Source organism: Phoenix dactylifera, chromosome 12, assembly GCF_051530095.1.
Source record: "Phoenix dactylifera cultivar Ajwa chromosome 12, Ajwa_hap1_PhDact_Kaust_v1.1, whole genome shotgun sequence".
Lineage (NCBI taxonomy): Eukaryota > Viridiplantae > Streptophyta > Magnoliopsida > Arecales > Arecaceae > Phoenix > Phoenix dactylifera.
Genome location: NC_143201.1, coordinates 2666266 through 2691341, shown reverse-complemented (window position 1 = coordinate 2691341; position 25076 = coordinate 2666266). Strand labels below are relative to the sequence as shown.

At 35.1% G+C, this 25076-nt stretch overlaps 1 protein-coding gene across 1 annotated transcript; it reads left to right on the top strand.

Moving 5' to 3' along the window:
- Positions 1–1963: 1963 nt before the first annotated feature.
- On the top strand, positions 1964–23753 carry LOC103722033 (binding protein). The gene is made up of 14 exons (XM_008812450.6): positions 1964–2256; positions 2353–2513; positions 2718–2887; positions 3794–3999; positions 9024–9232; positions 9348–9450; positions 12890–13053; positions 14724–14862; positions 15099–15269; positions 15351–15487; positions 18437–18760; positions 22176–22315; positions 22811–22908; positions 22986–23753. Exons 2-14 carry the CDS (start codon positions 2359–2361, stop codon positions 23502–23504), a joined length of 2535 nt encoding a protein of 844 aa, XP_008810672.5. The 5' UTR covers positions 1964–2256; positions 2353–2358; the 3' UTR covers positions 23505–23753.
- Positions 23754–25076: the final 1323 nt, after the last annotated feature.

The following is a 25076-nucleotide window of genomic DNA, read 5'->3' as shown; positions in this document are numbered from 1 at the left end:
CAAGATCTATCCTGACGTTCTCGTCGGACGAAGGGTTCAAATCCATTCAAATCTTATCACAAACACTATGGTCAGTCACAATGAGCCCATGCTGGCGTGTCCTCTAGTCCATATGAAACATGAACTGGTCCACTCTGATACCATTTGTAACAATTCAGAATCTCACCCAAAATGGCTAGCTAGAAGATATTATTTGGATTTTTTGTTTCTATATAAGTATCTAAAATCTATCCAGCAAACAACTAGTATGTGACTAAACACACTCCTACACATCCTCACAGCCTCTCTTCTCATTTTTCTATTTTTTTGTCGATATAACCCAAAAGGTGGCATTTAAATACTAAGCCCATACCTTTTCAACTAAACAACACTTTGTTATCTTAACAAAATGGTGAGGTTAACTGAGCAGCAAAAAAATAATATTTATTCATTTTCATGGTTAATTCGTTAAGCGGTCAGGCAGCGGACGTTGATGTAACATTAGCCACCTCTTGGTTGGTTAGCGTTCAGAAATCAAGTTGGACCTCAACCAAAGTTTAAAGATATTTTGAGGGAGGAGAGAGAGGAGGGAGAATTAACTTATTGCATTTGGTTAAGCCTCCATCCTTTCTTTTGATCAACTTGTTACTTTTCGTCATTCCACTTTTACTATTCTCTATTGCTACTTTTTTTTTTTTTGTCATGTAATCCAAAAAATGGCACTTAACCACGTAAGTGGGCATTAACTAGCTAATTTTAACACCCAAAAGTGGTGGTACTTGGTTGGTTAATTGAATAGCTACCATTTAATAGTGGGTTATCCAGAACCTAACAAGGCCTAATAAAAAAATTCAGAGAGGAGTGGAAACTGGGAATTGAAGAATTCTAATTATTTTCCCTTCCATTCTCACTCTCTCACCAACCAATCCCATCCCTCTTGACCAGTAGTCCTCGCCTTCCAAGATACCTAATCCTCCCTTGTCCAAGCCAAGCAAAAGGCCCAAAACTCCAAAAGTCTCCTTCTCTCTCTATATCTCTGCTTTATCCCTTCGCTCACTGACTCTCCCCCCTCTTTCTCTAGCCCTTTTCTCTTCTATGGTAATTAGTGAGATTTTGTAGGGTGATGTCAAATTATCTCATCTTCGTTTAGGCTAGGTTCCGGGTAAATCCGTGCAAAGATGCTTGGCCCAACCAGATTTTTGCCGAGCCTGGGTTGGGGCTTTGGACCCATGGACCAAGCCGAGCTTTGATTTTTCAAGCCCAACTGAATTTAGGATGGACTCTGAGTTAGCTCTTTTTAATCCGACCCAACCCGATTTAATAGCTTGTACATATTTAATTTACTAGTTATTGTTAAAGTTTTTAAATTTGGAAGAATTCAGCTAAGATCTAAATTCTAGAAAATCTAGAAAAAAATTATATATTTAATTTTGCTAATGCATTATATCTTATTTTCATCTTTTGGTTATGAAGTATCGTTTCTCCTTCTTATATAAAAAGTTCTTAAAAGATGCAAAATATATGAAGATGTTTTTTTTGAAAGTTTTTATTTTTTTATGCTATATTGAATTCTCTTATACTTGGTTGTTAGCATCCGTCATCGTTCTCATAATCCATTTATGCTCGTTTTTTCTAGCCTCTACCTGTCCTTTTCTTAGCCCTCTAATAAAAAATTATAAAAAATAATTTAAATTTTCTAAATATTTTATAAAGAAATATTTTAAATATTTTAAAATATTTAATTAGAATCTTTTAAATAAGAAATTAATTATAATTTTATAAAAAAATAGGGCAAGCTGAGCAGAACTTTTTTTTTTTTTTTGGAATTAGGGTTATAGGATTATTTTTCGAAATTGAAAGTTTTTTTTTTTTTTGCTAAAACTCGAAATTGAAAGTTTGAAAAACGCAACCACTTCTATATAGTGTAAATGTTTAAGGATTATATTTAATTTATTATATAACTAGAAATTATGTATAATTATATATATATTTTGTTTTTTAAAATATAAATTGTACATAAAAAGCTAAAGGGCGGAGAATCGGGAGCTCTGAGCCCTAATTTTCGTGCTGCTGTCCTTCCCTGCAAGCAGACGTCGCCGGACTCCACCACGACCCGCCGCCGGCCCTCCTCTCCACCCACCACGCTTGTCATTGTTATTATCTCACTCTTCTTGCCTCACGACTCTCCTCGTAGGGTTTTAGGAGCTTCGGACTCGGAAACCCACTAAAACCCTAACACTGAATTCTCCTTCTCCAAATCGCAGCTCTTCCGGCTAGGTTGGTTCCTAGGTTTGCTGTAATTTCTTGTTTATTTTTCTTTCGTTATTTCGGTGGATGATTTTATCGTGATCTTTCGTTCTTTTGTCGTGGTAGAATTTAATGGGGAAGAAGAAGAAGGTAATCCTTCCTCCCGAGCTCCCTCAGGAGGTTGCCGACGATGAGGTTGAAGTATCCGACGAGGATGTTGATTTCGTGAGAGAGAATCTGAAATATGCCAAATTTCTCACCAAATTGGACACGAACTCAATCAACCGGTACGAAGATTTCTTAACACCAGAAGTTCCATTACATTCGTCTGAGTCGTTTTCCAGATGCAAAATCTGATTTTTTTTTCTTTTGCAATATTGATATCAAAATTGGGTTTTTTAGATGACTGGGTTTATGGTTTTATCAGCAACTGAATTTCCTTGTGATTTTGTTTCATATTTAACTTTTTATTTTTGAATTTGGTGTTGAAGACATGTTACACGAGTCGCTGATCATAAGGAAGATGAACTGGAAGCTCTTTATGAGAAGCGGAATAGAAAAGCTGCTCTGCTGAAATCCAAGGAGGAAGATGAGCGGTACGTGGATCCAGTTGATGCTCTTCCAATTAAGACATTAGATGGAGAGTTGCAATACAGAACGGGTAACCACCAAGCCAAACATTATTCCCTTCTACTCTGCCTGCAATATTCCATACTGTATTATTGGAAGACATGAGTTCTATTGATTTCTATGAACTTATTACACTTTTTTTTGGTTAAGTTCGGATATTATGGTCTTGCAAAGTGAGCTAGGTTGGTAACATTGGAAAGTTAATGTAATTATCTGTGCTATTTACATTAGGGGCAGAATTTATTTATTTGTTGAGAAAATGTTTGTGTAACTAGAATGACAAGAACCTATTTGAGTTGGCAATGCTCTATCCGTTTAATCTCTTCCCGTTTTTTCAAGGTCAACATCCATTTGATCATTTTACATGAACATAGGAAGAAGTGGACAGTGTCTTTTATAAAAAAAAGTCCTTATTGGATTGGTCGGATGAGTTACAGAAGGGTCGGAGGAGTTACAGAAGAAGCCATGAAGAGCACTTTTAGTTGGAAACTCATAACGCAACAAGACTTGATGTTTCAAAAATGATGGTTGTTGAGAATTGCTACTTGTTAGGATTAGAGTAATGAATCCCATAGGCCTAAGATGAGTTTTAGGAAATTTGCTTGCATCTGGAGCTGCTTTGGTACTTGGATAACTAATAAGCAAGTTCATTTTGCTAACAGTTTTTCTTTCCCTTAAATAAAATATGCTCAATGTCTTCTCAGATTATAGTTTAGATAAAAAGTGTCTAGTGACCTTTGCAAATTTAGAAAAGAACATGTGTCCATGCGTGTGTTTCTTTTATTTATAAATATCGAAAATGTGATTAGTTCTCCATTTAGCTGATTTCTGCCAATCAATTATATTAACCTGCCTGTTCTTATCTTTGATGTGGTGTTTCATGCAATGAATACTCTCAGTGTTGCTACTTTACTGACACTTGTAGCATAACCTGCAGCCAAGGGTTCAAAATCTGGAGACATAACCAATGAAAATAAATCTGCATCTTGGATTAAAGATAGTGAAAAAGATACTGGTGTAGTAAAGCTTACAAAAGCAGAACGAAGGCTAAAGATGAAGAAAAGTAGAAAGGAAGCTAAGAAACTAGCAGAGGAGGAAACAAAAGTTGATCCTGCAGAAGAAAAACTACACTCAGAAGTGCTGGTACATGATGTTATAGACTATTGTTGTCAGTTTTATGAAACATTTACCCTTCTGTATTTGATGATCCACCTTTTGTTTTGCCTGCATTTGTAAAATATGAAAAGACCAAATTGCTTTGCCCTCTTTTTGTAAACTCCATGCTAAGTATTATTGGACTATTTTCTGTATCAGTTTGAGTAATTAGACTCTTTTCTTTGTTATTTTAGGTCAAAAAACTAATGCTCCTATTTTTAACTGTTATGACCGTTATTGATGTGTTGAAAAAATTAGAATTACTATGATGAATATCGGCATCTCGAGTAACCTAGATCGTTAATCATTGCCAAGTGGCACTAAAACTTTTAAAAATATATAGAACAGTGCTTGATGATTATTTTCTATGCTTAAGAATCCCTTTGTTCATCAAATAGACATACACATCCACTTCAATTTTTGGAACTATTTGACTCAAGCTCACGAGCTTCAAGTAGATCATCAGAAGGGATTTCGATTTAACTTGTTTGTTGATTTGTAGACCTCATGCTTTATGTAGACCAGCTTATTATTGAGATGCTGCAATTAGGTCGAAAGACTTTAAGAGTTCAAATATGATTGAATATTTGCATTAGATAGGAGGTGCTAGAAATTCATGCTAGTTTTCGTTTTATGGAACATTTTGATATGTTTTAATTGAAATACCATTCTAAGACCATATCGAAATTTGAATTGGAAATTTATTGGGTGAATAAAGGATAGTATCAATAGCAAGGAAGTTTTCACTTTCCGAATCAAGGATAAGTTCTGATGACAAGAAATGTATGAGCAAGCAACTGCTGTTTTGGAATTCCTTGAAGAGCATTTGCCATGCTAAAAGCATCTCATAAAAGAATAGGTTATAATGAGTGATTACATGATTTATAATCAAAGTAGCAGTATGTGACTTGCATATCTTGGAACTTTTCTGGCTGTGCATAATAAATGACTTGCAAAAGTGCCATCAATAATTCTATATTGGACAATTGCTTGCTAACTGAGAGACAATGATTGACAGACAACCACAAGATCTCCAATCAAAACTGGCCATTCTAGTCAATATTTTTGCTAGGCAGATTCTTGAATGCTACATCCCTGGAGCTTCTGTCTAGCCACAACATTTGATCTGTTCAGTTTATTGGGTGTAAAATCTTTATTAGTGTGACTAGTTGAGCCTGTAAAAGCATTGGCATAGTGTAACTTGTATTACCATATGGTATTTGATATTGTATGAATTAAAAGATATACAAATAAATGGAAATAATATTTCTATTGCCTGTAGTTTCCTGTGAGTTGTATTTAAACATTTTGGTGGCGCGCTACTTCAATACATTTACAGAGAATAGGTGGCCTCTGCCTGCTGTCATCTTGAGTACCCAACCATGTAAAGGCACCTCCTTGACCGGTTAATTGGTGAAATCCCCAAGTCACTGGATACAAATGGGATGGTGATCAGGTAGATCATAAGTACCTTTGTTCTCAGGCAGACCCTTTGGGTTTGACCTTTAGGTATTGCAGCTGTGGAGGTTGATAAGTCTACTGGCCATCTTCTTCATATTCTTAAATCAAGCTGATCTTACTGCCTATTGTTGGCCAACATAGAACAAGGAGAATAGATTTTATTTGATCTGTGTTTATTCAAATAAGTTATTAAATATTGGCGGCATTGATGTGAAAATATTTCCATTGATCATGAGGTTATCATATAATGGATTACGCCATGTCCATGGGATTTCACCCGTTTATTTTGGACTGCATTTATGGATGTCAAAATACAAAACTCTTCATCTAACAACTCAATCAAGGGAAAAGTTTTAGAGAGTGCACAAAAAGTAGGTGTTGTGGGAAAATATGTACCCCCTTCTTTCATACCTATAACTATATTTAGGCCATCAGCAAGCTACAGAGTACAAATATGTTGCTTTTACGGATGTTAAAATCCATAATTTTATTGGGTTAGGCAACATATTGTTAGTACCAGTGATTTATATTAACTAAGATCATTTTCAGATTTTAAGAATCTTGTATGTATTTTATAAAGTAGATTTAAGATTGATCATGTGCTGACTAAATCGGGAGCTGTTTTAGTTGTTTGCTGCATGATGCTTGCATCTATTGTGAAGTTTTGGAACTTGCAGGTTGTGATGCTTTCTAGGACCTAATGTGATGTTAATCATCTTTTTTGTTGATTTCCACTGCTTGTCTCACTGAAAACTGGCAATAAGCTCTCGTAAGCGTGTGGGAAGATTCAAATTGATGGCTGTGATCTTAGACTTTTTCAAGATATTGATTGATGCAGTCCTCCTGTTTGGTGCTCTTCTCTTGTTTTTCTACTAAATAGAGAGGGAGTGGTGGGTGCATTAAGTAAAGAACTGTGTATTTGCTGAAATGCTTTTAAAAAGGTGGGCTGACCTTTGATTCTCAGGACCCCTTGAGATTTCACTTTATAATGTAGTAGAGGATATTTCCAATTATTCATCATTTTCTAGTGTAAACTTGTTTTTCATTTTATCATCACTTAGTAGAAAAAGCAATTTTGTTTAAATATTGTTCTTATTTCATATATAATTCAATTGACATTGCAAATAGCTCAACGATTATTACTGAAATTTTCTGATTTATCTCAAAGCATCTTGGCATCTACATATTTTTCATGTTTCGATAAAATGGATTGCTATTAAAGTACATGTTGAGCAATCATCGCCTCGGAACCATAATACATAACAATGGAAAAATAATGAACCATGAATGCATAAAATTGATTTGCGGCCGGTAAAGGTTAATGTGATGGTAATTTTATGAAATTCTATGGTTGTATGCAAAGAAGACAAGAGAGGCCTTAAAGGGGAGTATGGTGCAGAAAAATTTGGAAGGGTAGACCTTAGAAAACTTGGGTGGATATGGTGAGAAAGTGCTTAGAGAACTACTAATACATGGCATGAAGTTCTTATATTCAGTCTTAAATAGTTGAAACTTTTTTTTTAACTTTTTAATCGTATGCAATTTTATTTTTTTTAGGACTATAATTCACAGTCAAATTAGTTCATGATTAATTATGACTATTGATCAATTCATTTGGGATAAAGGTAAAACATGAGTCTTCTCTCAAGTGATTGATTAGTTGGATGCATTACCAGAAAGATATTTAATATTGTTTGCAATTTTTGTTTTTGATCTAGTCATGCTCATTTCCTTCTCTTGGGTTGACCAAGAGGCTATTCAACATGTAAAATCTTCAGTGACATAAGGAGACTGGCATCACATCTATTTATATATAATAAAAGCTCTGAAGATGTCAAGCCAGACTAGAAAAGTGAGGCCTCACACCCCACTCAGAAAAGTGAGGCCTCATTCGCTAATGCATCATAAAAAAATTTCTGCATTGAGCCCCACTATATTTATTTACTTCTGTTTATTTTTATTCTTAGCTACCTAATTTTACTAAAACTAACTGAGTAACATGTTAATGCACCATAAAAATATCTTTTGCTTTTATCTTTGTTTATATGTGGGCATTTGATTGTTCTCTTTCTTTTCACTTTTAGCTACCTAATCTATACCATATATAAAATATGAAGGTTTTGAAATCATAGAATATTCTTTCTTGATTCAGTCTGTCACTTTTTGTACCAAGGATATCCCTTAGATTTCTCTTAAAAAATACATAAATTACTCCACTAACTTCCTTGCTTAAGTTAACTAACATATGCACTCTCCCTCTTTCAGCTTTCCCTATTAAATTGGACTCCTTCATAAAACTCCTAAATAGATTGGACTCTTATTACTTTCTCTACTTTGCCTTCCAAACAGATTGAACTCTTTGATTGGATTTCTAAACAGATTTGTCTCTATTACTTGCTCTAGAGCTTAAGAACTACATGATTCGCCCACTCGTCCCGTTTTCTCTCTCTTCTTTTAGACGTGCATTGCACATGCCTGGTTACTCGTTAGGATATAGTCTTCAGTCATATTCTGTGAACTCATGTCATGAAGTGCATTACCTGGTAATAGCCTGGCCAAAGAAGTAACCGTTCGTTGAATTCTTTTAACCACAACTTGGACTTTGCAAATTGCTTGTATCAGTAGCTTATGAAGTGACAGATAGATATTAAGTAAATTAGAATTCTCATGTTGTTTGTTGGTCTAATTCTTTAGCAGAGCTATGGCCTACTATGTAGATGAAGTGGTGCATAAACCATCTTTTCTGTTGTAATGATCATGTTAGTGTTGGGATCTATTTTTCCCATTTGTTACTTTCTATTTGGCTATTATAATCACTGACTAACTACTGCAAAAAAGGAAGAAAAAAGAAAAAGGAAAAATGTTATCAAGTTTTTGAAAGATGTTGGTCACTCTCAGCTTCTCTAAAGCTAGCTCACTTAAAATAATTTTCTTCACTGTTTAGTGATATGGTGAAAATGCACTTCTAATATAACATATTCCTAAATCAAATTTGATCAGGCCTTTTCATTGGAATGTGTAGTTAAAGTTTTCTGTTATTTGATCAACATTTCTTGCTTTGTAACTTGTGATCCTTGTACTCCAGCCTGACGCTTATCTGTTAGTAAACTTATGTTATTGATGAGGATGGAGGAAACCAATAGTACACAATAAAGTTTTCAACTTAGTATGTTCAGGTTTCCCCATAAATTTGGATGTAGAGATATTTTTTATTTTCAATTTTTTAACAATATCTCAGATATGCTGCTGTTCTGTAATGGTCATGATGGCGATGATATCATTGATACCATTGCTTAAGGATGTTTTAGCTTACTAATTCATCATTTTATCAAACATTTTTTTAATGACCATTTCATCTAGTGTTGTTATGAAAAGTCAATTTGACCTTAGAAGCTTGCTGATTTACTCATTATCAAATGGGATTATCCAGATGTATGCTATATCATGTCTTCGCTCTCTGTGTAGATGATATCTTATCTTTACATGTATGGATGTATATACACACAATACGTATATACTGACCACTCATTGAACTCTGATATCATCTGCAGGCTAAGGTGGAGGAGGACCTTTCAGCTGAAGAGTTATTTGCAAAGAAGAAAATTAGACTGGCAGAAGTTGGGATGGCATTGATTGAAAATCCTGAGTCAAATATTAAGTCCCTAAAGGAGTTGTTGCAGATTTGTGATGATGATGACCATAACATAGTCAAGCTTGGTTTGATGTCTCTACTGGCTGTTTTCAAAGACATCATTCCTGGGTATTCTCTACAAATTTCTGGATTCTTCCCTTTCTATATAAAACTCACCTCCAACGTGTATGCATATGTTCAATGGAGAGCTTTCTTCGTTTAACTTGTTTCTTTGTCTCTACAGGTATCGTATCAGGTTACCAACTGAAAAGGAGCTGGAGATGACAGTTTCAAAAGCAGTACAACAAACACGTTCCTATGAGTCTACACTTCTACACTCGTACAAGGTTCTCTCTTTTTCTCTATTCCATGAATGTAGCATTTTTTGTGCCTGGCATCAAGCTTTCCTTTTTCATTTTTGAACCATTGCCATTCTTTGTTTTCTTTGTATCCTTTTATGATGGATCTCGGTTTTAGATAATAAGACCCTTGTTTTGCGTCAAACCACTAGAAGAGTATGGAGAGCAAAATGCATGTGTTGGAGCATGATACAATGCTAACACCAACAATAGCCTACTTGCTGATATGCGATCGTCCTGTTCATAGCAATTACAAGAATCAGGAAACTATGGAATCACTCCATGCTCATCATTCAGTTATTCCTCATATGAACTTGTTGAAATGCATTTCTTAATCAAACGAAGTAACAATTCAAGTTTTTCTTCTTCAAAGTATAACAAGCAGAATTTAGGAACATGCTGTATTCCCTAACACAGGATAGATGTTGAAGTAAAAAAGCACTCTTCAAATATCAACTTCTCCTCTATCTCTGAGGGAATTATTTTACATATGTTCTCTTGACTATACCTTGGTCAGGAGCTATGTAAATCTAGAATTATTAATGATTTCAAATCCTTATCCCTTTACCATTTCTCAAGATTAATTTCTCTTTGAACTTCTAGAAAGCCAAGTTGTGGATATTGATTCTTATTAGTAGGCATACAAGTTAGAACTAATAGTATATCCTAACCCAGGATAATCATAGAAGTCAAAAGGCACTCATTAAATTTTATGTTTCACCCTATCTCTGAAAGATTTATTTTACATAAATTCTCTAGACTCTACCTTTGTCATGAATTAGTTAGTAGTTACATCTAGAATTTTATAATGATCGACTATATTTCCTCCATTTTTTCTGACCATACTTTCTGAAGATTTTCTTTGGACATGAAGCCAAGTTGAGGATCTTAGTTCTTACTAGCAGATATCAGAGAATTGGTTCCATGATGACTAGAGAACCATTCTGATGCCTATTCTTCAGTACAAGGTTCAAAGATTTAACCTTGCACCTAACATAATGCACTCTACTTCTATTTTGTGCAGATTCAGTGGGTAAATTTGGTCAATTGTTCTGTCCTTTTAGTTAGCTAAGTTGTGGCCACAATTTTTGTATTTCTTAAAATCTGTGGTTTCTATTATCTGAAAATCCTTCCTTTAGCTAATTGGTTTTTGCCCTAATACTTAATAAGGAAAATTTTGGCTCTATAGGCATATTTAGATGAAGTGTTCTTCTTAATGGGATAATTACCTGAACTAGTTATTTAGTCTTCCAGTATGAGTTCCAACCAGTGATCAATAGTGTTGGATCTAGATTCATATCTAGGAGATCATATGTATTCACTTATCTATTTTGGCCATGATATTGGAAATTGATTACCTAATAATCTATGTTAATATCCATAGGTTGATAATTAAGTCTGTCGTAATATCATATAAATTAATGTTTTTCCTTATCAAATGATGCGCCTTTTGATTCAAAGTCAAATACAGGTTTACAACTTTAATATCGGCAATTGAAGTTATATAGCACAAGGGCTTTGTGCTGCTACTAACCCTGCTCGCAAACATTGTTTCAAGTGCCAGCCATGTTGCCCGGCATGTGTTATGCCCGGATAGCAGCAACTGCCCTTAACAACAGTGGTTCGGATTATTGTCTTTTTAGAAAAAACCCAACTTGACTTGCTTATATAAATAATTTTTAGCTGAGGTTTTGACTGCATTTTATTCAGTATCTTTTATATATCAACCATGTAAATGTACTAGAGATTTCACTTATTGGAATAATAATCTTTAAGTATAAATATATGAACATTGAAGATTGTCTTTTGTACTCTACTCATGGAATCCATGTTAGGTAGTTCCTTGTTTACTTGTGGAATCTAATAATAACCAACGCATAAGGCTTTGTCTATTTATGGACATTGAGCTAAATCTTGCTTTTCAAGATTAGGATTTAGAGTTCAGGAGGGAATTTGAATTTTTCTGGATGGATCATCATGAACACTTGCTACAAAGTGGGGGGATGCTTTAACATAAAGAAATGTGTTAAAAGGATGATATCCCTAATGCATATATTTTAAACTAGGTGATGGAACTCATATCTCATGTCAGGAGGATGAAAGTTGCTCTTTACAATCTCTTTCAGGTTACTGTAAGTTGTAATTAAAAAACTGGTCCTCTAAACGATACATGCAGAAAATTGAATATGGTGATCAAAGAGAGATTATAAAGGAAAAATAATGTGCATTGGGCTTCCCATAAATATGTGCTTTCATGGATGTTTTCGTTTGCAAATGGCTTAGCAAATAGCGTAAAAATTTATATACTCACTTATGTCAACAACTTTGTTTCATCCCTTTACTTTTTGATGGATGCTGTCCAGTTGTTCAATAGAAGGGTAGATGCTCGATCTGGAAGTCTTCTAATGCATTTCTGTTTGCCCTTATAAGTGGAAGATGTTACACTTTTATAAGTTACTCCAACATTTGATGCTTTTTAAGACCGAAATGGTGCATGCAATTTAAGAGTCCCACTGACTTGTACAACCCTTTTGTTGATAGAAAATCTCAATATTAAGCATGAATTATTGGTAAACTGGTGATGATCCTGATTGATGGTTATCATATTGCTGGTATATTAAGTAGGTACCACATAGGTGTTGGTTATTGAAAGGCTTTTGCAGCATAGTCTGCCATACCGGCCCGTACTGGTTGGTACAGGCCGGTACGTACCGGTCCGGCCCTAGACCGGTACGTACCGGTCCGGCCCTAGACCGGTACCGGATCCACGTGGAATCTGGTACCGGGTGGTTTTTTAGGAGAGCCGACCGGTAGCGGCATCGTACCGGTGCGAACCGACCGGTTTGCATCAGTACGTCAATTTTTTTTTTTCAAAACAACCATAGCGCCGCGCTGTACCGGGCCGGTACGGTGCCGGTACCGTACTAGTCCGGCCGGCCACCGGTACGCCGATCGGTGCCGGTACGGCGGACCTTGTTTTGTAGTGTTAAATAATTTAAAGAATAGAAGTTAGGAAGCAACTCAATTTTTTACAACCCAAAGGCTCTGTGCTCGTGAATCTATAGGTAATGCAATATGATTTCATGGGTACATTATATAAATGTATGCATATGGTATATAGTACTTTCTATAATTGTTACCATAATGTGGTTAGCATATGACTACTAGCTATTGTGGTCTTAAAATTAATGTAGTAAAAAACAGTCTAAGCTTTGACTATGTGGTTTATGAGCTCTGCATCACATCCATATCTTATGTCTATTTCTTGTTATGGAAATCACATGCTATGCATTTATCATAATGTAATCTTATGTTGCAGGCATTGTACCTATATATTTTTTATTATTGGGTGATTTTATATTTGGTCATTGTTTTATAATTCTACAGTTGCATGACAACTTAATTGTTAATGTTGTCTATGTTCCAGGCATATCTTCAAAAACTGATAACCTTGGATAAGCAGCCTACATTTCACCATGTCGCTGTTCGTTGCATGTGTAGTCTTCTAGATGCTGTACCACATTTCAACTTTCGTGAGAGCTTATTAGCTAACGTCGTCAAGAATATAAGCTCCTCGAATGATGTCGTAAGGTCTCATACATTTACATACCATATCATTTATTCCTTTGTGAGTCTTCTAAGGCTTAAATAAGATAATAGTTGGAGTTGTTTCTCTTCATTAACAGGGGTAGAGCTAGGATTGCGGGGTGGGAGACATTCAACTTATTCAAAATTACATATTTATCTAATAAAATTGTAATATTTTTAATTTACAATTTAAATTTTTTTAATAAAGGTGTGTCTGAATTTTTCTCATGTAATTGAATTTGAATGCATCTTTGGTAAAGGTATGTATGAATTCTTTCATACAATTAATTTGAATGCAAAAAGTTTCCCAAAGAAAAGACTTTTGAATGAAGAAACAACAATTTCCATGGTTAAAAAAAATAACACCAGGATCATAAATTAGGAATTAAATGATTTTTTTATATGTCAGTACAGTGTTGGTAATTTTATTGAATCCCTATTTATTTTTATGATATCAAATATATCAGCATAAGGTACAGTTTTCAATTTTATTAGGAACCGAAAAGGATGTTTCTATAACATATATATCTAAAAATGTAGGGAACTAGGCTGACTTTTGTTTTCTACAGCATGTTAAATCAATCTGTTGGTGTGACAAAATGTCACTTTTGCATCACGAGTTCATCAAACTCTGGAATATCAATTAAGGATTGTTTGTAAAAGAACACTTGATATATTGCTAATTAAATCTCCACTCATTTGATCCAAAAGGAAAAAAAACCTAACTAAAAAGTGTTACTTAATGAAAAAGCTATGAGCATGATGAAGCGTTCTCTTTTATGAAATATTATATCTGCAGGGATGAAGGCACTCATCTTTCAGTAGCGAAAATATAATATAGGAACTTGGAAAGGTTGGAGGTGAGTCGTGAACCATGAACAAAAATCAATGAGAAGGGAGGCCAGCTGTGAATAGAGTATTTCAGAGAGAGAGAGAGAGATGATCCCATTTGAGATTTGAGAAGGCCAAAGATAGGAGATCCACACTGATAGGATTTCTGCTGGTTATTATTTACTTCTTTTGTTTAATCTTATTAGTTATGTAAGGAATGAATAGGATTCGATATGTTGTTAATTAGTATTTGCCAAGGAAAGGAAATTTAAGATACGAAGGTAGTGTACATTTTTCTATCATACATTTAGATTCTTGGATGTCCATGTTACAATATTTCATACTATTGAAATGCTTAATAAGTCGGATGCTACTGAAAACAAGCTTAGACTTCGGGCTACCTTACATATTATCTTATAGAAAAATTAGTAATAAAAATTTAGATTTTGTAACCATATAAAGTGATTTATCAGTCAGACACGATCATGAAATTCTCATCAGAAGCACATTGAGTTCTATATGATCATGATGATATTATTGTCTTGACCATGAGAATATATATTCAATTGGAAGTTCCAGATGCATCTCCTTGACTGCACCGACGTGGTTATACAGCTGGTGCAACTTTTGCAAGTGCTATATAATATAACTTGAACCTCTTTGTTGTTACGTTTTAGAACATTGTCTTGTCCAAAATCTTGGCTTGGAGAAGAAGCATGATTGCTTATTGGTGATGAAAATGGCTAGAAGCATGCATATCTTTCTGATTGTGGCTTATTGGAGGAACAATGTTGTTGATATGTTGTGAGTAGCTAAGACATCTGAATTTTTTTCTTTAATAGGAAACTCTGTTGTGAAGCGATAAGGTCACTTTTCATCAATGAGGGAAAGCATGGTGGTCAAGCAACTCTGGAAGCTGTTCGATTGATTGCTGCTCATGTGAAGTTCCATGATTGCCAACTTCATCCTGACAGTATAGATGTATGTGTTTATAATCCCAACTTCTATTTATAAATTTAGATAGCACTCCTGTTTTCAGCTTAGTTTTCCCTGAGGCTAATTGTATTCGGAGGAATTTTCCTCATAACCATTGCCTATGAACTTCTGAGTCCATGAATATGATATATTTTTGCATGTCCTCTTGAGATATAGAAGATATCTATCTGGTTTTAATGCTTCATGCCTATTGTCTTATATGCCTTCTTATGATTTTCTAGGTCTTTTTATCCTTGACATTTGATGAAGATCTTGGAAAATCTGAAAGTAAGGAGGAAAAGGTGAAACACAAAAAAAAAAGGCGTTGGCAGAATCAAGAGGGCTCAAATCAAGTGCAAGGGAGTGATAGAAAGAAAGCCAGGCAGGAATTAATGGTGAAGACGAGAGAAGAGGTGCCTTACCACAATCCACTTCTTATATTATTCAATGTGTTGATTTGTTTGACTAATTTAAGAGATTTATTTTCTCTGCAGGTCAATGCAGATTTTAAGGCTGTTTCATTTGTTCCAGGCTCAGAAGAGCGACGAAGGATGCAGTCAGAAACGCTTTCTGCTGTTTTTGAGATGTACTTCCGTATTTTGAAACATAGCATGGATCCTTCTGTCTCAAGGTGTGCTTCATGATGTAGAAGCATCGAGCTGTTTTACTCTTTCACCATGATAAGGGCAGTCAATATAGTTACTTGAATATTGAGCTTGATGATTAATCAGAAACAAACTTATCATTATCATGAAAATAAAGGAAATTAAAGCTAGAAATGAAAAGTTACAGCTGCAATCATGCTAAATATTCACTGAAATAATTCTATCATGCTTAGGTTTAGAAACCTTCTGGGGGTTAAACCTGATCGAAGCACTTGTTCTTGCTCTAGCTCGTGGGTGCTCACAAGTTCGCAGAAGCTCATATGCTACCTACATTTGCCATAAATCTGTCTGAGTCAACCGTCTAGTATAATAAATTCATTCTGCATTTTTAATTTTCCATTTATAAAAAATATAATGTTAATAAGTCAGAACAAAGTTATCTTTTGTATGAGACAATTGTACTTCGTTCCATTGTTTTTTCAGCACTCCTACCATCCTGTATTGCAGGTGGTCCTCTCCAGCATTCAATTCTGTACCTGTTTTTTGTTTCTTTAGCTGCATATGCAACATTAAGTGGGTTACCTCAAGTTTGTCAATTTGATTAGTCATCCTCTTAATAGCTCAAGCACTATTTGGAGGTGCAAATTCTAATTATCCTTGCCCTTGTTGCATTGAAATGAGTATGAGAGTTGGATCTGTCTTACATGGGGAGAGGAAGAAGATACTCGTGTACTTGCATCTGCAAAATATATCTTATCAATAATTGATTAACAAGCCTTTGGGTTGGCTTTTTAAACCATGGCATGGTCCAGAAATTTATGCAACATTTTTGGACTTAGCTCTCTAAACATACGTCAAATTCCTAACCAGGAATATCTTAGAGCTGGAGAAGGGCCTGTCCTTAAACCTAGAAGGCCAGTTAGTGGATAGGGTAGTTATTAGATTTGATTATGCTGCTTAAAATCATGTAATCAATGTGCGACCTCCAAGGTTTCCTTTCGGAAGGAAGGAGTTTCAAAGTAGGAAATTTTATCCTTCTGTAAAGATCCATCGGAAAAAATAAAGTTTTTTATTTGAAAAATGGAAAAGAACTTCTATTTTTATTAAAAAAGGAAAAGAACTTTATTTTTATCTTTATTTTGCTAGGCCTATAGTTATCTTTATGTGGCTGCCATTTCATTTGCTGCTAGCATGCTATATGAATTTGTTGTGATTTATCCTTACATTTTAGTTATATCCAAAATTTTAGAAATTTTTAGTTGTAACTTTCCACGATTTTGGCTTGCCTTTTGCTTTCATGAGTGGAAAGATGTAAAGTCTGCAATAGTATATCTTAAAACTACAATACACTTCACACCCTATAGAATCTCTCTGTTAAAGAAGTAAATATAATCTCTCTTGACAGTAGGCTTAATTATAATGGATCTGCATTTTTTGGACTTGAATGTCATTCGATCAATAGTCTTGGTGTTAAATGCTTGACCATGTGCCACAGGACATTAGTTCCCATCAAACCTAAAGGTCCATGCATTAGGACTGGTTATATTAGAATAAAAAACTATGTCTGTGATGCTGTGTGATTAGCTTGACAGTGTAAAGTGATCTTGTTTTTCCATTTTCATTTCTTTAACCTTGGAAACTAAATGACACCATCACTAGAAATGATTATCTAGTATAATATAATTTGATGAATGAAAGTGAGACCTTTTGGTGTGCTGATATTTAATTACTAGTTACAGCAAAAATGAAAAACAAAATGTATTGAAATGGCAATGAAATTAAGGGCATATTGGCATCATTTTTATTTTTGTTTTCAATTTTTTTAAAAGAAAAATCATAGTAACCGAGATAAAAAAAACATGTTTGATGTTATTGTTTTTTATTTTTATTTTTCAAAAATTATTTTTATTATTTTTAGAAAAAATGCAAGAAATAAATCCTTATTTTCAATATTTCAAAATAAGTAACTTATTTTTCTTACCAACACCCCCACCACCATTGTCGTCACCTCCGTCAACGTTGTCACCACCCCCATCCCCACCACTGTCATTGCCTTCACCGTATCACTGCCATCATGATAACTGCCTTTGCCGTATTGCTAGTACCCTAGCCACCACCATTGCAATTGCTACCACACCACCTTTGCAAAATCAGTGCCATCTCTACTACATAATTAGCTCACCATTACCATCGCCACGATCCCCTCCACCACATCATTGTTGCTTTCACCATGTCGTTAGTGCCCCAACAATTCTTGCCACCTCCGCCATACCATCGCCGCCGTCACCAACATCACAAGCACCTCCACTACTTCCGCCTCTGCTACCATAACCTTAGTCACCATTACCATGTTTATGTTTTTAAAAATAATGACTATATCAAAGATGTTTATATATTTTTTTTAAAATAAAATAAAATATTTATTTTTATTTTGAAAATAGGAAAAAATAAAATGATGCCGAACATCATCTAAGTTTTATGACCTTTTTTTTTTTGATAAGAATGTTTCCTGATAGCTAAGCAAACTGCTTAACTAGTGAAAACAAGGAATATTCAATTGCAGCGATGGAAGCTTATCTTTTGGACCCAAACTATCTGTTTGTTTAGTATTTGTTTTTTCCTGAAAACTTCAATCCTTACCAGATCTCTTTTTCGTATCTTCTTGGTTGCTAAAACCATATCTAGTAAGAAAATTTCCAGATATAATCAAAAGCACGAGTGACTGTGTCTTGTGGTTTGTGGTCAGACCTTTTTCTTCTTCACTATTTATAACTTTGTTTTCTTCTTTCATGATTTCCTTGATTTACTCTTTGGTTATGCTAGATGGACAATTTTGAGACTAAAATTCAATCCTTCATTTTTATTACTCATGTCTCTATGAACTTTTATGAAGATGTAGGCTTTTATACTTTTATATTTGGTGTATTGAAATATAACTTGTCATTTCAGAGGATTAATCTTATTTAGTTCTTCAGGTCTAAAGTCAATGCTGTTGCAGCATCTGGTGCATCTGGATCCCACCCATTACTTGCATCATGCTTGAATGGCTTGGGGAAGTTCTCTCATTTGATTGATTTAGATTTTATGGGTGATCTTATGGGCTGCCTCAAGAAGCTTGCTGGATATAGTGACCACTTTGATGGCTCTTCATCTGAAAGTTGCTTGTCTGTTTCAGAACGTTTCCAATGCTGCCTTGTGGCATTTAGAGTAATGAGGAACAACCTAGATGCATTGAATGTCGATCTGCAGGATTTTTTCGTTCAGCTTTATAACCTTCTTTTGGAGTATAGACCTGACAGGTTGGACTCATAAACTCTCGTGTGTTAGCAAAGTAATAAGTAAATACTAGAAATGATGTGTTTTAAGCTTCATTATCATCATATGTGTTATGTTAATTTCTTTGCTATTGCCCTTTTAACTTTGCCCTCTATTAGTATTTAGTATTTGTCCGTGTGACTGATGATCATTCATATGAAAACTGAAGCAATTCATTCCGAGGTATTGAAATGTGGTGCATCTAGGACCTGGTCAGCCATGTCATGGATCCTGCACCTGTCATCTCTCAAGTGAAATATTCATACAAGACTTGGCTTCATTGTCAAATGAATTCTTCAATGACAATCATATGCTTTATCTCTTTACGTCTTTGCAATTTGGTTTTTCTTTCATGTCTTTGCTTAAGACAGATATCGCAACTATTGCACTAAAGTCAAAGGCATAAGGCAAGGCATTTAAAATCTTAAGGAGTTGAAGTGCAAGCCTTCTTTATTTTTTAAAATGCTTCGGGATGTAAGAAAAATATTGTGACAAACAGCAAGACAGAGACTGCGGGTGTTGTGTTTGGAGTTGGATACAGAATTTGGTACAGATCAAATAGACACTTGCCAAATGTGCATTGGTTCTCCATGATTGGTATATAGCGAAAATCTTATCTAAGAATGTGGCAGTGGTATGTAGGTGGTCAAAGTAGTGCATAGCACATATAGAGTATGTGGTCTCTTAGGCCAGGATAATCTGGGCTGTTTGCATTTAAAAATATCAAAAAAATAAATTCATAATAGCTGAAATAATAGAAATCTAGAAGTAGTTTAATAAAGACAGACAAAATAAGATATCATATATGATGTATAGGGCCACATCTCTGGGGCTTGGGCTCCTGCAGGCCACTTGGTAGCCCACCATGCAACCTGTCTGGGTACAAAAGTAGATTAGCCCGATGCAACTCAGTCAGGGGGCTGGACGTGTATAGAGCCGCATAAATAACATTTCTTATCATGGTTTAGAATGAGTCTGTACTCAATATCATGCAAAATATCCAAAAGAGCCTACTTCCTTTCAATTTGGTTCTGAAAACAATCAGAACCTTGCTGATATGCTTGTCATATAAGGTTACTAAGAAAAACATGGTTTGCCTCTCACATGAACTTTGTAATAGAAAACCCTTCTCAAAGGGTCACCAATTAGCCTCAGAGTGTTCTTTCTTGCTTTGAGGTGTGAGGTGAGACAAGTGTAAATATAACCTTTCTAAACAATGGTGTAATAGTAAAGATTTAGCCTCACATCCCCCACCCCAAACAAACAAACAAAAAAAAGGAAAAAAAAGAAAAAGAAAGAAAGAAACTAGTGTTGTGACTCCGATCACCTAGCCCGAGGCATCATCGCCGCAATATCTTTCTTCTAACCTGCTTCCTTAGTCATGAATATTTTATTCCATGTGCTTGTCATCTTTCCACCATTACCATCAGAATTAACCTTCACAGAGATGGTCTCCCATGCTTCCATGATCACAATTGCATCAACAATATCTAGGCTCTAATAATCGATCCTTGCCAAAAACATTTTTTGTTAATCTTTACATAACCATTATTAAAAGTTCTTATTCTGTAATCCTTCTTTGAGCATAATCTCTGGTCCTGCATCACTTAGATGCTTACTGTGAATCTATCTTCTTATATTGTCTTGCTAACGTCGAATTATGTGACCTTATTGGGACTTTATCCAGGATGAAGTTATTTTTTTATCATCACTAAATGGATAATTTTTTTAGGGCAGCCATGTCATAGCTTTTATACTTCACAAGGACTTGAAATTCTCATCTCAGGGTGCTGGATTGCATTCATATGCTTTTTCTTGTAAGCCTTGTTTGGGCTATAGTAGAGTTGATAATGGCTTCTTTATAAAAGGAGCTTAATTCTTCATAATATAACAACAATGCATGTATATTTGATATTGGAACTTGTTCTATTTATGCTCAATATTCTGTTCAATTATCAAGTGGAATATCTGAGCATGACATATGAATACACCCTCGTTTGTGTCATATACTTGCAGCAAAAAAATGCCAATTACAAATAATTATATATATATTTTTTAGATAACATTTATGAAGTGCTCAAAAATTTTTATGTTCTTTACTTCTTATCGACATGTCACTCTTCTATTTTTTATATTTTTATCTCTTTCTTGTAATTTGTTATGTTTCTTTCTTTTTTTTTTCTGGATGTTTCTTCCGTACCATGCTTAGTTATGACTAATAATTAGTTCTGTTGTTAGTTAATCACTTCATTTTGTTGCTGCTTTTCTCAATCCACATTAATAGAAACAAGTTAGCAGAACCTATTGCTCTATCCGCTCCAGAATCCTGCTCTTAGTTCTACACATACTTCATAGTGCTTCCGGCCTTGTTTTTATGTTATTATTTTGAATGCCTTTGATGTTTTTGTACTTGAATGCCAGACTTGTAAGTACTTATATTTTTATTTTATAATCCGAGTGCATTTAAGACTTGATGATACGTAACTTAGTTTGCTATTTTTTTATCTGATATTATTTTCTGATACATCTGAATCAAGTGCATAGCGTCGGTGCGCTAATCATGATCATCATCATCATCATATTTATGAAGTTCAGTATGATAATCCAAGTCCAAAAAACAGATTCCTTTGCTCTTTCTTTACATAACAACTTGTTTTAAATTTCTCTTCATGAATAGGAAAACCGTGAAGCTTATGCCTTGCAGATTGAGGTTTATGTTGGGCTTATCTGAGAGTATGAAATATTCACCTTAAACCTCCTTATTTTAGCTAGTCGTGATATAGTTCTGTATATCCATAACCATGCTTGCCAACTATATTTTGCGTTGGCTTAATGGATCCTCATTCACCTAATATGTTCTATGTAGTTCTTTATTTGGTCTGATTGATATCCAAGTGGTTTGGCATTCTTTTGCTTCTCTTCAGAAATATATTGTAAGCTATAATGGATTTAGTTAGCCTAGTTTCCCATGAGATCTGCAGGAGCTCTCTAACACTCTTCTTTTAATGGTGGTTGATGGGTATGATGGTAAATAGAACAAGTATGGAACTTGAGTACAGAAACTTGTATTAGCCTGTGTATAAACATCTCACGCTGTTCTATTTGTCTGTCTTGATGATATTTCAATCACTTAATTTTTCGTTTTTTAATCATCATGCATTTTTAGTTGGTCCATTGATTCTTGAAAACTTGGTAATTATTCCATCTAGGTGATCTCAACTTCCAATGGCTTTGCCTTTATTCATACTCTGGAAATTGAATGTCATCTCCAGAATTATTCTTTACATTTTTCGTTTAATACTACACTTATTTTTTTAGCGTTCTATGCCAGAATTGTGGAATATGCTTGAAATATGTGAGTTATTTGGGACGTTACAATTAGTTATTCTGTGGTAGCAGGGATCGGGGTGAGGTGTTGGCTGAAGCTTTAAAAACAATGCTATGGGAAGGAAAACAACATCATGTGCAGAGAGCAGCTGCTTTCATAAAACGCCTGGCCACTTTTTCTTTGTCCTTTGGTTCTTCAGAGGCTATGGCAGGTTGCTTTTCTTTCCTAATATTTCTCTTAATTGAATGGATCTTTTAGCATTAGTACGATGTTCGCACCTTTCTTTGCAAGTGATGATGAGGTGATGTTTTCAGAGAAACAGATGTTTTGGGGTAGTTGTTATACTTCCTGCATGCTTTTATGCAAATAGTATAATCTATGTTGCTACGTTTGCAAGCTTTGAAGTGACATGAGAAACTAATTCAGTCAATGATATTTTTCTGAGACTTTGCTCTTCTCTGAATTATATGTATTGTTTTGTTCTTCCACTTGCTATTGAATTAAGAGCAGGAGATCCTATTTTTGTTAAAAGATTCATAGTTTTCCTAGGTTTCACTCGTATCATTCTTGTTGGCATTTAACAGCACCTGGCATGCAGACATTCGGAATTAGTAATTTTATGCCTAATTCTAAAATTACAATATAATAATCAGGTATCCGGAAGTGACCACAATCGTACTAATTTACTTTTGTAAATGTAATGCAGCCTTGGTGACAATAAAACATCTACTCCAGAAGAACAGCAAGTGCCGCAATTTGTTGGAGAATGATGCTGGTGGTGGTTCATTCTCTGGTTTAGTAGTGGTAACACCTATGCCCTCTGTACAAATATCCACTTTCTTCCATCTTTTACTCTCTCTCACCCTGCTGCCCGCATCCAGAAGTATCAACCGGAGGCTGCAGACCCAAACCTGAGTGGTGCTCTCGCTTCAGTTCTGTGGGAGCTTAGTCTTCTGGCAAAGCATTACAATCCATCCATTTCATCCACGGCGACAAGTATTTCAAGCATGGCAAGTATGGACCCTGCCCAGAATCAGGTTTACCTCTCCACAACATCCCCACTGCAAGCCTTTAAAGACTTGTCAATCGAACGAGAGCTGTTCAAACCAACTGGTAAACCAGTCTCTCTAAATCGTAAAAGGATGAGGGGAAAGGATTTTGTTATCATCAGTCCTGATGAAGTTCAGAAAGTGGAGAACACAATAGATGAGGAAGAGGTGAAATGCAGGTTGGAAGAACATTTCATGGTGCTTAGAGATATTGCAGAAAATGAGAGACTGAGGGGGGAGTTGAATCACACTCTATCATCAATCAAGTTGTACAAGGAATACAAGAGACAGAAAAAGCAAAGAGATACTTCAAATACTGGTAGAAGAAACGGGAATGGGAAGGTTATGTGATAGTCTCAGTTTATTAAGTTTTGCAAATCCTTACCTGCTGCCGCAGTGTGCTCGACTTCTTGTTTTGGAGTATGTAATGATTTTAGTTTAGTTTTCAATTTATCAAATAGTGACGAGTGATGGCATGGAATTTACTAAGCGAAGAGCAGGCTATTAGTAATTTCACCCCTAATATTGGATTGTAGCAGTGATCATCTGGTCGAAACTAATATGGTTCGGTTTGGAGGGATAAAATTTGGCTTGAGATAAGAGAGTACTATGTTGATTGTGGTTATGTAGATTATGGTTTTTAAATTTGAGAGAACTAGTAAAAGAATTGTGGTTTCAAATATGTCGTTGAACATAATTAATATAATATAAGGTCAAACTATAAGAAAATTATATGAGTTCTTTTCTCAAAGTAATATAATTTACAAATAAATATATTAGTTACTTGAAAGTTAACTAAGTTGGTAAAGTTTGATTTAGAAGGTTGGTTTTGGTGCAATGGTAATGTTGCTTCATTGTTATTTGTGTATCATAATTCTGAAATATAGAAACAATCTCTACGTCTGATCTCTTTAGATCCTGAAGGAAGTTTTGTGTATGCGTCTAATCCTCTCTAGATATTACAGTGGTAGGAGTTTCATGCACTAGTCTGCAGGGTGATGGTGTATATATCCTGTCTTTCTAAGTCCTGGAATGGTACTAGTGCACTGGAAATTTGGGTGGGAGTAAGATCTTTATAATGAGGATCGTTACACTCGTTTTGAACAATCCTAGCCATCTAAAGATCTGATGTGCGGGGTTTGGGGGATCCACCTTAGGAATCAATTATGAATCAAAAATTTGGGTAGCCATAGTCTCTAATCCAAAAGAAATTTGACAACACAGATCAAAGATAAAGTTGTTGCTCGAGTCCAAGTCTTAACATTTGCCTAAGCATTTTGAAAATTTTGGCCCCATCTAGTAGGGAACCAATCAGATTGTAAAAGAATGGATCTCGGTAGTATGATAGAAATCTTGCATTGCAGATTTTTACATATGGAAGTGAAAAAGGTACGAGATTACTTTTTACTTAATTCCTTTTTAAACTACAAGAACAGCCAGACTCAGTTTTGGGAACTTAAACCTCATTAGTATAAATTGAGGATATCTTATGCATCTACTTGCAGGTTATCTGCCGGGGCCTCCAATGAAAGGAAGCTTTCACTATTTCACATATTCAAAGAGAAGGTAATAAGGTGGCTGACTGGATAGCAGGGAAGTCTCTTGAAGGTGATCTCCTCGTCTTCCCCTGGCCAACCCATTGGCAGGGAGCTATGGTTCCTTCTCAGGGCAGATGCACAGGGTACAGGACATTTGATGTCTTAGCTGTTGGTTATCTTTGTGTTGGTATATCTTTCTGATGTACAAGAACTTTTATTTTCATTTCTCTTCAGCTGAACCTTGTCGTCATGTACCCCCAAAAAAAAAAAGAAAAAAGAAAAGAAGAAAGAGAGAAAGAAGGGACTTGTTCATGAGCAACCATGCAAACATCCATAATCTAGCAACAATGGTGGGGCACTACCCCATGATCAGTTCCCAGCTCTT